General features: G+C 43.0%; 1 protein-coding gene across 10 annotated transcripts in view; it reads left to right on the forward strand.

Annotated features, from left to right (window-relative positions):
• Nucleotides 1–13,640, forward strand: part of PPP1R12B (protein phosphatase 1 regulatory subunit 12B) — a 1,230,188-nt gene that overhangs the window by 503,473 nt on the left and 713,075 nt on the right. For all 10 annotated transcript variants that reach the window (XM_069633610.1, XM_069633604.1, XM_069633603.1 and 7 more), the window contains one exon: nucleotides 5,924–6,112. In XM_069633610.1, the coding sequence (XP_069489711.1) occupies nucleotides 5,924–6,112 (189 nt within the window). The remainder of the gene's footprint in view (nucleotides 1–5,923; nucleotides 6,113–13,640) is intronic.

Consider the following 13,640-nt stretch of genomic DNA (forward strand, 5'->3'; position numbering starts at 1 on the left):
ACTCAGTTCTTAGGAATGCAACCAAATAGAGTTCAGTTCAATCCCCCCCCCCATCAGCTTATACAACAGATAGGAGTTTTGAAACACAGACCCAAGTGCTTTGAATATGGTGACAATGCAGTGAGAAATATGCTGAAACTGCTTTTAATTCCCTTCAGGAGGTTCAGGGTGAGTGGTATCTAGTTAATATTAGTCCAGGCTCACTCTAGCAATGATTCAGGGATGGTTCTTAAGAGGCAAACGAAATTTAGTAGTTCAGGCAAAAGCAGCTATCTTTTTACAAGTAAAGAAATCGGGCCAAATCGCAAATCGTGGCAAAATCCGCGGGCGCGAGAATCGTGATTACGGAGGAAGTATAAGGAGTAGGAAGTCGGTTCTAGGCTCGTTGAAAAGCTGAGATTCTAAGCCAAGTTCCTAGCCCAAACGGTTCCAGAGATACAGACGATTAAATAAAGGTAGTTTTTCGGATTTGAAATTTTAAAAGTTCAAAGCGACAGGTTACAGCTTGCAGCTGGAAAATGACAGGTGACAGTTAGGAGGCAGTTCTGGTTAGATTAAAATAGTTTGGATTAGATCATTTTAACTAAGAGATTGGTTCTGCACAGTTCTGCTAGGTACTCACAATATATTTAGAAATAGGCCTCGCCACGGATCTGGTCAGGTTTTGGACTGGACTCCGGTTCTGGTCTCGGCACTTCACAGTGATCTGGGTCAGCTCTCTGGTTCTGCGAACAGCGGTCTGGGTCAGCTCTGCTCTGCTGGTCTAGCCTCTCTGGATTCTGGATACTGCTCTGCTTTCTAGGTACTGCTACAGGTTCTGGAGATTGATGGATTTGAAGTCTGGATCTCTGGTTGTGAAGTCGTCGATCAGCATGCTCCGCAGCAAATGGAATTGAATTTCCCGATCTGTCCTGACTGTCTGCTTTTATGTGTTTTGAAAATGGGTGGAAAGGCTAGCTTCCTAGGCCCTACCCCTCTCCACTTGTCATTGGCACTTCCTCCTCTTCCCCTTGATTGGGGGAATGAAATGAAGTGTCATCATGATGTCTGTTTATGATACAGAGAACCCACCCCTGTCAACTTTACAATCTATATTTGATCAAAAGACATATTTGCACAGGTACACATTTGTTTAAAATTACATGCACCCATCACATATTACAGGAGGTATACCCTGTTCCAACTCTGCTCTTCCTGGGAGCATGCATTCAGAAATGGCAACATATTTCACTTTTTGGTCAAGTTACCAATATCGGATTCTTACTCAAATTTACCCAAATGTGTGCAAGGCATGCAGGCATTGATTGATGAAGTATCAGGCCTTTCACATGCAGACATTCTAAGTAATACCCTCTTAACTGCTAGTTTGCCCCCAGATCATGCCACCAGTTCTAAAAACCTCTTAAAATGTGGGCAGAAAAATCACAAGAATTATGGTATCATTTAAATAATTATGACAAGTCCGTACTATGAGTTATTCATCTTTTTCTAAAACCATATTCTGGCTACAGGGGTGTCTCTTTTCAGGTCACATGGTAAAGAAACCAGTCTTTCCACTTTGTTCAAGCTCAGCCTCTGTCTCCAGTTTCTCCCCCTCCCAGTTTCTGCCAAGAGGAAGCCATTTTTATTACCCCTGCAATAAACCATCTGCCTGGGCCCTGGAAGGCCCTTTGTTCAAGAGGAAGCCATTTATGGCCACTTCCATAAACCCTCTGCCTGGGTCCTATGTTTAGCCTCTAGCAGTCCCTTGGTAATCCAATCAGAGAAGTGTCACATCCCTTTTGGTGGGAGCAGCAAAAGGCAGGTAGGCCTGGGAACACAGCTGTTGTGCAAGTCTCAACACCTGTCGGGGGTAGCTGGTAGGCAGAATTCAGTTCCTTAAGCCAGGCCCCAGCTAATGTCACTTTGTTACCCAGTTTCCTGCATTCAAATAAAACTAACCATTTTTACATATGCAGCTAGCATACTGATTCTAAGTTTAAACTATGACATTTAAACAATTGCAACCTATGTGACACTCAAAAGTAGGTCACTCATTTCTTTTAAACATTTAGATTTTTAGTGTCTTTCAGTCCAAATTTATTTAAACTGCTGAAATCCACAGCTCAGCCAGTCTTGTTATAAACCTTCAAGTCACTTCAGAATATAACTTTACATTGGATCCACCTCTAAGTAAGTCTTTCTTTGGCATGCTTTGGGTTCATCTATTCAGTTTTACACAAATAAAAAAATCTGGTGGTGTTTTAAAACGCCGGCTTTCTGATAGTGGTGAGTACTGGTACTGCACCCACTTTTGTGATTTAAGAAAATGAGTTCCCCACAATTCTAGGTTGCTTTTGGCAATCGGCATTGCCATTCCCAATGGTTTCAGGCTACTGTGTGGGTAGTCCAATGGTGGTTTTAGGCAGTGCCCTTCTGTGCCCATAACATCGGCAAAATGGGTGTCAGCCTATTCTTCATGCACTTCCCTGGGCATTTTCTGGGAAGCTCTGGCCATCATGATGTTTTCAATGCCAGTACTGCACAGTTTTTGAGGTAGGGCTTGGATGCATGGGTAAAAACATCCCACAACATGTGGCCCCATGCGTTGGGGCCACAGGGGGAGAAGGGGGGCTGCTTACCTACTAAGCAGCCCCCCTCCCCCGCGTCACAAACAGATCCTCTTGATCCAGTGACATTGCTGCCCAAGGATTGCGCGTCCTCACATAGCCCGGGGGTTGGATTACAGTTTTGGATCGCTAAAAACAGGGTGCCAAAAAGGACGAGATAGCTCGTCCTTGGCACTAAAGGGGTTAAAACTGACTGTTAAATCAATAAATAATTTGAATACTTGTCCCTGTGGATGTCTATGTTGCATCTCTACAGCTCACATGGACCCCTCTTGAGATGTCTGGCTGCTTAGTCACTCTACCAACCTGTGTGGTACCAACCTATACCAAAGGTTGGGTTCCCTATTGCCAAGAGGACAAGACTGGTGTAGTCTCCCACAGGGTTAATGCATACAATCTTGCCTAACAAAAGTTAGTTAGGGTCCACAGACTTCTGAGAAGACTCCCTAGGAGGATTCCACGAGGGGGCCCGGGTGAACTGGATGAACTGGATGAGAGGACTCCCAATCACAGAAGACACCCGAAGACACCCCATAATATTTACCGAAATCACACAGGCTTAAGGTAAGTAAATACCTCAGCCTACACAGTACCTCAGCACAGAAGAAGTTGCAGCAGGAAAACTTCAGGATCTGCAGCCAAAGAAAAACAGTTGATGTCTTCCTTTGTCAAGAAGACGGAAGACAGGACTTTGGAAGGGATTTTGCAGCAAGGATCCACTGGAAATGCTCCAGGCAAGAGTTTGTTTGTCGCACGATGTGGCGCTCTGGTTTTGGCGCCCTTTTCAGGAGCCAGGAGAAGACTGAATATCACTCAGATTCTTGTCACTTGCAAGCTCCAGCACTCTGAGGGGACTCTTTCAGACTATTCACGTCTCTGGAGTTCCTGCAGGATGCTACCAAAGTTTCAGCTTGTTTCGGTAGTCTGTGCACCGCACACTGGCTCGAGTTCCCAGGTTATTGGGGTATTGCAGCCCTGAAAGGTCGCAGCATGACGTGGGATGGCTCAAAATGCAGGTCTTGAGTCTAGTGGATCCCACCATGCTCTGGGCCATTTTCAGAGTACCAAGGTCGCTTGGAAAGAAGGGTAACTGCAGGCTCGTTACAAGCAGGTTCTGCGGTCGATGAAAAGTGTCTCAGCCACGGTTTTAGTCTATCTCTTAGGATTCATGTCCAGTGGTCGACTACCTCTTCAGCTTCCAAGATTGGACTTTTATGCAGGAACCCAGACAATCAGACGTGCAACTTATAAAATTGAGGGGGTTGGCAGTCCTTTCAGGACAGCAAGCCTCCCAGTTTGAACTGGATCCTCACAGGCTGGAAGATAAAGGGCTACAGAGTTGTGGACTCCTCCCTAGCTTACTTCCTTCACAGACAGACACACTCTAGCCTGGGCGGGCTTGTCCGAGGTCTCCTGCCGAAGATAAAAATCACACAAAGGACTTTCCCACCCTGGAGGGAAGAGGAAGATCCAAGAAGGAACAAGAAGCGTGAAAATGGCAAAAAAAAATAAGTGGGCCATTTGGTAAAATGAGCACCCATGCGTGCCTTTATCGTGGCTGTGCAAACACCCTGTGGTAAAGGTGCAACGTATTAATAAAAAGGTCCATTGCCACCAGCTATTAAAGGTAAGTTTGTCTTTGTTACATAAATGTTACATTTAAAATGAGAAAGGGGATGTGCAGTATCTTCTTAGCACTCCACATAAGGTGGAAAGTTAAAAAGGGAGCCCCTAGGACAACCCAGCAACAATAGGCACTAATTGCCAAAAAGTTGTCGGAGGATAGCTTTTAAAAGACAATATGGAGAGTCTTAAAAATGCCACCCAGAAAGAGTCCAAGATTCTGTGAGTGTGGAAAAAGGTCCCACTCTGATGTAGAAGGAAAAGTAATCCACAAGTAAAAGTAAAGTTCTGTGGTGACACTGGTCAGGAAGATTTATAATTTCTATGAAAATCTTACCCAACATCTGTCAATGTTTTCTCGCTGTTCTGTGCATAACATGTATTAGAATACCTGTATTTAAAATCTGTTTGACATCATTGGATATGTAACACGACTGTTATTGCCTAGGGGGCGGGGGGGTGGTCTACCCTGAACTTGCATCTAAAAATCTGTATGGATTGTCTGCAACCAGGTGTAGGCTTACATTTTAGGGTCAAGAGTGAGCTGGGCTTAACTTGCCTTTTTACAGTTTTTATTGCTACACTTAATTCTATTAAGTTTCACCTGCCTACATATTGTGATTTTGTAATTGTATATTTTTCAGTACAACAGTACAGTGTTGTCTTTTGGGGTGACGGTTGTGAATAATTGCACCTTCGTGCTAGCACGGTTTCCCATGAAGTTAGGCCTTACTGCTCTGCATTGCCTGCCGTAAGAGTTGGTTCTTTCCTTTTAGGTGAAACGCACATTGTGTGATAGGGTTGTGAGTACTGGTCTAGCCTTGTATATTTAGTACATGTTTTTAACATTGCTAATTAGTGCCATGACAAGTTGCACTTCTATTAAGAGTCCTCCTAAAAGCATTTGAATGACGGAAGAGAATTACATATACTTTTACGCATGGACCTTGTCCTCTTCATGCTACACTCAAATCTATAAGTGAGTATTAGTTTATTTATGTAGGTGTAGTAGCTACATCACATGCCATTTCTTCATTCAGGCTGCCTCCCATGTCATCAAAGATTACGGTTCCAAGGACTACCTTAACGAAATACAGAGAAAAGCATTTCACGTTTTTGAACACATTAAAATGCACAGCAAATAAAAAGGGGTAAAAAGTAAAACGGGAAACTTGCTGAATTAAACCCTCTGTTAATTCTAGTTGATGGCAAGGTAGGTACTTTGCTGATTTTGGATCTTGGAGGATAGATTTCTGATTCTGGCATCGGCCCCTACTAAATTTTGGCCAGAATAATTTCATTTGCATCAATGTGTGTGAGGTTGGATGCAAACATTTACTTAACTATGTTCTACACTGTTTTGTATTTTGCCTGTAACACATTCTCACATGCTGTTTCCCCCCATCATATGCAGGATCTCCATTAGCCAGTCTCCACTTCATACTTTTCTGAGTTCATGGATACATATTAAATATGCACTTTTTAGTCTAGGACTTTCCATCTGTGCTCCTTGAAAGTAGATCTGTATCTTCCTGTTTAGGCATCTGGCTCATGTAGCGTAATGCGAGTCTTCAACTATACTTGACTGTCTTCCTCATCAAAAGCAATGTTCATTTAATTGTCCGATTTAGCTGCTCAAATTTTTATGAAATAAAACGTAATGTGCTGATTGCAAAGCTTTTTCTTTTCAGAGTCCCACCTCGGTTACAAGCTGACCCCACAGCAGATAAGTCTTCAGAGAGTACTCCTACAAGCACCCCGTTGGGCGTCCTCACTAACCGACCACTACCCAATTCTGCCAACAATGCGGTTACCCCTGCCAACCCTCTCCTGACAAGTGGTACTGAGACCTCAGCTGGTGAAATCAGGGAGAGGCGTCGGTGAGTCATGTTCAGTTTATTTCACCTTTGATACGGTTTGCATACTTTGGTCAGATGTAATGTTCTGTTAGTGGTGTTGCTCAAGTCCTGCCTGTGAGAAGACTTTATTAAGCCCACCTTGGATGCACACGGTTGCCCCTCCCACCCCCTTAGGTTTTGCCTGAACTACAGAAAGGTTTGGTAGCAATGGCTGAGCAGCCAGGCTTAGTCTAGGAGCGAGCAGGGGCTACAGTGAGGCACAAAGAACTCAGAGCATACACTTAGTTCAAGGAAACTTACACACATTGAGTTATATAAATACCTATTTTTCTATATACAATAAGGCTTGTAGCATTCAAGTAAGGTAAGTACTATCATAGAATAATATAATAGAACACTTGCAATATTAATTTAGTTAAATACTTCGTAATAGCAATAATGTTAACACATCACAATCAAACCTTCTGAAACATATATGCAAACTTGTTAAAACTTTAACTTGTGAGAAGTTCAATTTAGCCGATCTTAAAGTCCAACCCTGCCTTATGTGAGTCTCTCAGTCAGAGGAGACACTGGGTCACCAGCAACCAGGGGCCGAGGAAGACCAGGCACGAAATCAGAGGTCAGGGATAAAAGAAATTGAGTACAGCAGAAACTCTTTAGGTTTGCAGGTCGGTAACAGTCAGGTTTCACAGGGCAAGTTTCTTTTGCTGAATTGCCCCAAGGACCAGTGTCCTTAAGGCAAGTTAGAGCGTAATGGGTTTTTTACCCCAATGTAGCTCAAGGTAGTCCCCAGAGGGGTGAGAAGTGCAGCTATCTGCAACCCCCAGAAGCACAGGCTCAAGAAAGCAATGCTTCAGGTAAGTAACTAGCAGCAGGACTGTACCTTTCAACAAAGAAGCTGATGCAGTGGGCAGTCCCCACAGTGAGGTGACAGCAGACCCCTGGTTCGGGATTTTCAGTTTTGGCGACAAGAATGAAGAACTTTGAGTGGATCTGGCGGTTGCTCTCATGTAGTCAGAATCCCATCAGAGGATCTTTGCAGCACAGTTTTGTTGGTGAATTTTTCAAGGCTCTGGCGAAGAACAGTTATCGTTGAGTAGACTTTGCTCCATTTCTCGGCCCTCGTCTTGACTGAGGGGACTTTCAGGAGCCGGATCCAGTTACTGTAGTTCCAGAAGGATACCCTCAAACTTTCACATGAAACTGCACTTCAGAAGAAGTTGGACTGTAAAATGGCACAGGACCGCAGGCATTGGTGAATTGCGGGCTGTGGATTTCTCCTCTTTCATGGAGGGCACAAAATGCAGTTAGTCTTGGGACTGGTTAGGCCCAACAGTCCCAGGGAGAAATTAGTCCTCTTCAGAGTTTCCCTGTCGCACAGAAGTTGAGATTCTGTACAGCAGCGGTTACTCAGGTGGCTCTGGCGGATGCTGGAAGTTTCTGCAGACGTCCTTCAAAATCTTGGTTCGAGTGGTCAACTGAGTTTCAGCTCCAGGACCCTCGGATGTATCCAGGAACACCGACTGAGTTCACCAATCACTACTAAAACTTTGGGGGGGCTGTGGGGATTGTCCAATGGGACAGCCAGCATCCCAGTGCAAACAGGTTCCAACTCCCCCCACTTCCTGTCCTTTCAGGCATTCAGTCCTTGAGGTATTTCAAGGTAAGCCTGCCATAGACAAAATACCCACCATTAACCCCCTCACACTCTCAAACTCTCACACACACATACACACTCTCTCACACACGCTCTTCTACCCCCACTCTCTCCCCCCCCAATCCCCCCCACCACTTTGCTTTACACCGTAGCAGCTTCTTATGCTGAACAAATTATTGATCAAGGCCAGGTTGCCTTGAGCCTTTTTGCAGGGGTTGCAATATTCAAGCTGATTAGAAGGGTGTTATGTCAATAAAGCAATTCCACTTGAGCTAATTGAATCGTAGCACATCATAATTGCACATTTTCACCAAATAGGTTGTTTTTAGTGTATTTTAACTTGATGCTCCTTGTAATTAAAAACACTCCTAATCAATTTAATGGGGAACCACATTTGTTGTCCTATATCGGGGTTCTTAAACATTTGGCTCTTGTTTTTTAAAGTCCAGTGCTTCTGGAGAGCCGTGGGTTGCAGACCCACTGCCCAATATTCTTTCACTCCTAAGCATGTGCTACTCTGGTTACTGTAAAGAACTCTAATAACGCCAATTATTTCTCAGCTGACGCAAAGAAACACTTTCCTGTTCTCTTTGAACTCACTGTCAAGCAGTACAATATCACTCATCTAACAGAGTAATCAACCAATGTCTCGTGCCTTGAAACACTTGTGTACAGGTGCGTTATAAAGGTCATCTCATATGTAGGGCACCCACATGAACTTCTGACCGCCAAATTAATTGGTTTGCTGTTGACGCGTCTCATGGTGACCTATGCTTATTTAGCCCATACACACTTTCCCCACAAGGTCTTTAGCCACAATGTTCAGGTGTTTTGAACTGAAAGCTAAGGAGTGTTTTCATATTGGGACGCATACCTGCTTCTTGCTTTTCCACAGCACTGCGAGCGTTGCTCTTGCTGGGAAAGCTTCTTCGTTTCCAGCGCCCTGCTTCCTGGAGGAGGTGGGACTGATTGGCTGCACGTGACCAATCACGTGACCTCACTCGAGGATATTACCTCGCTCGAGCCACCCTTGCGGCGTTAAGCCCGTCAGGGGTGAAGGGCGCCAACTGTTTTACCGCTGTTTGGCGCTGGTGGCGCCTTGAGGGAGACTGCGGAGGAATTCCCTCTTTGATCCCTCTTGGCTACCCGCCCAATCCACGCATCACGTGCGGGTTTGAACTATCAGTGTGCACAAATAGGTAATCAGATTCATTTTTTATTTCTCTTTCTTTTTATATTACACAAAAGTTTTAAACTTTGTCACCACACTCCCACAGTTTGACTTCAACCTAACACGATTAGGTGCCCTTTCTAACATAACCTGTGTCTATTAGTATCTATTATAGATTAAATATGAGCTCAATACCTCAATCGTGCAAAACTAATTTGGCTTCAGCGGTTCTGAATGGCAATACTCCATCAGATGGCATATCATCAAGACTAAAAAGTAATCTCAAAATAACTTCGTCATCTTCTACATCAATTACTTTAACACCACGTATTAAAACGCGAGCTAAAACTCAGCTTGCTAGTAAAGATATCAGAGACTTCTGTCCTGTTGTGAAAAACTCTTTGCCAGTAACGGCCTCTCCTACATCTCAACAAAAAGACGTGGACAAGGCAACTGATGACCTCCCTACTGAACTGCCTGTCCAATTAGCGCAACTTGTGCTGGAAGATCCATTGGCCCAGCCTACAGGACCAGACTCTTTAGGAAGTTCTTTAGCGCAGTGTGGACAAAAACATACCGGCAAAAGCTTGTCAAGTTTGATTGTTATACCAACAATAAATGTAAATGAATTAGTAAATCCTGATTCTGGAAACTTATACAATTTACCAATATCAGATAATACCATGATAGAATCGACAAAACAAACTGAGCAAACTAAAACTAAAACTAAAGGTGGTAACTTTTGGAAGGGAATATTTGAAAATCACATTCTTATTGGCATTTGCAGATAACGCATTACAAAGCTGCTTGTTAGAACGTTTGGATGTTTCAATGCCTGTCTGGGCTGTTTGATAAAGTTGTCTTCATAAAGACAACACTCTTATCACTTGTTAGGAGTCGTCCCGTTGAGGAATGTGACTGTCAAATGAATACCAATGTGTGTTGTGGTCGTTAATTACAGATTTAATTTTGGCTTTATAAACCATACCTTGCTTTGATACTTTGAGTGTTCCTTTGAGGGTAATGGGTGACGGGAATATTTTGCTAGGGTTGTTTTTATCGTTCAAGCGTACCACTGATCTCAAAGGGTGAATCTACTGCCGATTGATCTGGAACTAAAAAATGTTGGTGTCAATACTCTACTGCCAGTCAATTATATTATATATACACTATTATTCTGTTTTTTGTATTGGTTCATTGCTTTGTGGGTTTGGTGTGATAAGTTCCCGTCACCTTTCCAGCTTCCTGTAACTGCAGTAGATCTGATCTTTTGATGCCTCCATCTCGAATGAGATATTCGAGAGCAGTCTGATTTTTGTAGAAACAAAATGTTTACTTTTGTTTGTTCTTGTGGCTGATGACTGCACAATGCTTCATGCAGGACCGGTTCATTTTTAGAACACTTCTTACCCTACTCCCACGCAAACTCTGAAATGCTATGGTGGTCCCTTTGCGCTACCGACCAGCAGACACTTTTTGATATTTTGTGCTGTTAGAAAAAGCCCAAATGCTTGAAGTTGATTAGTGCTAAATGTGCAGTGATTGCGTGTTGATGTAGGTGAATTGGTCAGTTGTGCATTAGTGCATTACGTAAATGGTTGTGCACAGTTCTGCGAGTGGAGAAATGTGTGTGGTGGTCCTGTTCTCATTGCCCAATAGAAGATTTTGCAAAACAATGTAGAGTTTCTCTGCTGGAGGAATATTCATGGCATATTAGTGTATTGCCATGTCAATGCTGTGTATGCCACTTTCGTTGTAAACATTTCTGTGACAGGCTGCCTTCACGCTAACGTTGTATGCACTTACTGTGCATACATGAGTTTGACACCAGGAAGTGGAGGAAGACTGGTGTGTAAGTTAAGGAGGGGGGGTTACTGGGGTTAGGGGTGTTGTGTGTGAGATGGCTATAGGGGCAAGAGGGTGCACCCGGAGAGAACAGGATGTGGAGAAGTGAGCAGGCAGGGGGTTGAGGGGTGTTCCTTGCAGACCACAGGATAAGGGGTGGGGTTAGGACAGGGGAGTTAATGGGGTTTCAGGGGTGGCTCATGCATTCTAGGAGGGTAGGGAGGGGCATGCAAGAACAATTGTTTCCCTGCAGTACTGACATCCAACTCTGCAAACCAGACTTTGATCAATAGGGCCTGCTGGTAAACATAGATCCGTCAAGGCAGTATCTGATGTTACAAGTTGGTGCTTGTAAGTGGGCCACATTATATTAATACCTGGTATATTGCTAAAGTACCTGGGCATGACAAATTACCGGTACTACCAAGCATACGAGAACTGCCTGGGAATATGAGATCAGTATCTCGATGTGATGTAAATAAGCCATCTTGCAAATTATGTAAGCAGGAACCCTCTGTTGCTCCTGGCACTCAACAGCATTTGGGGCAGAGTGGTGAGGAGACTGGTATTAGAAGTACGCAAAAAACAAAAAATGTATAACTTCTATTTGTATTTGGGATAAACTTGGAGTATGGGCAAAATAACGCTGGTAAAAAACGGAAGATTTCCGGTGTCTACACCTTAGGTTAACACTTTCTTGAGTAAAGGGTTCCTACCTCATCTGGTGCTTCGCTCTCCTGGCAGTCTAGTTAATGTTTCCTAAGGGGTTTTGGGGTTTTCCTCTCCCAGCATCATTTCTTTGAATTCTGTTGGGTTTACCTGCACCCTTATTTGTAATTTGTCTGGTGGTCTTTGGAAGGGATTAACCAAACTCTTCTCTGTCCCCCGACTTGGGCTGCCTTCTCTCCCTGCAGAACTTTTTCCCCACAGTTATGTGGATGGAGGGGGGGATGGTATCGCCCTTCCTTGGTTCTTCGTAAACTTTTCAGTTTCAGCTGCAGACTTGGAGCCTGATTCTGGAAACTTATACAATTTACCAATATCAGATAATACCGTGATAGAATCGACAAAACAAACTGAGCAAATTAAGCCTCCAAGTACTATTAGATCAAATTCTAGAAAATAACAATGAAGATGTTCTTCCTGTGGACTCACAACAAACGGCTAGAAAAGAGAACATACCATCTAGCAGGTCGCCGATTGATTTCCATCGACGTTGCTCTATGGATTCAACAATTTCTGAAGACGTTTCATACATACTACCAACTCCTCGACAGCGAGAATCATCCAGAGAAAAAGAAAGGACCAGCACTAAGGCTGGACTTTTGTAGGTTACTCTTGCAGCTGTCAACCAAACGATTCAGAGTTTGTTTAAATTATATGAATCTCTTGAATGCAAAATTAATTCAGTCAATCAAGATAGATCAAATATCCACATGGATTAAATCTTATCCAACCAATACAGAGAGAGTATGTCAACATGAAGAAGTCATAAATGACTTATCAAAAAATGTAGAAATCAGGACTATACCAGCTTTATTACACTCAAGTCTTCCTGCATTCAAGCATATAATTCGTCCTATCGAAGAGGAAGGTCTAGACTAAATTCAGTAAAACTCTTCATGGATAAGCGTTGATCAATCCCCTAAATCATTGACGCAGAAAAGTAATAGAACTCAATATGATCTGTTTAATAACCATTCAAGAAACAAAGGACGAGTCAGACATCTCATAACCAAACCGTTCCAACCATCGAAACGGAATAATAAACCAATTAATCGTATTGAACGATCACAAATAGTTGACCTAACTGCACCTCAGAAATCTGTGGTCAATCCAATTACGGATCAAGTGATAATGAGTGGAACACCAGTATCAACTCATCCCAAACCATTAAGACAACCGTCTCCTCTGAGTCAATTGGTTTCAGTTCTGGACAATGTCTCTTTAAGCGTACATGGTCAAACGAATGCACCTTCCGACCATGATGCTTACCCAAAATCTAAAGTAACTCTACAGCCTGTAGCAAATACACAACCAAATCTGTCTATAACTGACATATCTCAAGTTGATCAACTAAAATGTGCAGTTGACTCTTACATTCTTTGTCGGACTTCCGAGATAAAAGATCTGGCATCCAAATTATGCACACAGAATCTAATTGTGCAACCTGTTTTAAATCGAGATCAACAAAATGTTTGATGTAGAGAATCATTGTTTGAATCAACCTGAAAATAGAGTGCCAACACCTGTAAAGACATCAAGAATGCCGGACCTAAAAAAAACCTCTAATGCAGTGGGCCCTTGCAATGAACAAGATGATAAGATCAAATTGATAATCGGAACATATTTGACAACTCGCTTGGAGTCGTCAGTAAAATCTCCAAACATCACGACAGAAAATCAGCCGAAAGTCACTTTTGCTGAGCAACCTGAATTACAGAAAAGTAACCAATTCCAAAAAACAAAAAGAATGACTAGTGAACTGGTTCATAAGAATTCCTCTAACATTGAAGACCTTTTAATGAAGTCACGCAAAATGGAGCAACAACGTAAAAAGAAATTCGCAAGTTATCATACTTTAATACTGAAATGTCGCGCTGCTCCTCACCCACAATATGACCTATCACGCGCTAGCGTACTTAACATCTTCAGTGATGTGCCGGAGCTAGGTGATTTAACATCACTAGACATTGACCAAGTCGAATTTATTTGTGACGCAAACCTAGGAATTGTCCGATTATGGATGAAATCGGGGCTTGCTATGAACTCACTGTGGCAAGTACGACTAAAATTGTTCTCAATGGGATTTCTATTAGCTCAAGATCCGGAAAGGAAAAATGTAGACACATCAGTCACTTCTAACCCTATTA

Source organism: Ambystoma mexicanum, chromosome 13, assembly GCF_040938575.1.
Source record: "Ambystoma mexicanum isolate Mex_15411 chromosome 13, UKY_AmexF1_1, whole genome shotgun sequence".
NCBI lineage: Eukaryota > Metazoa > Chordata > Amphibia > Caudata > Ambystomatidae > Ambystoma > Ambystoma mexicanum.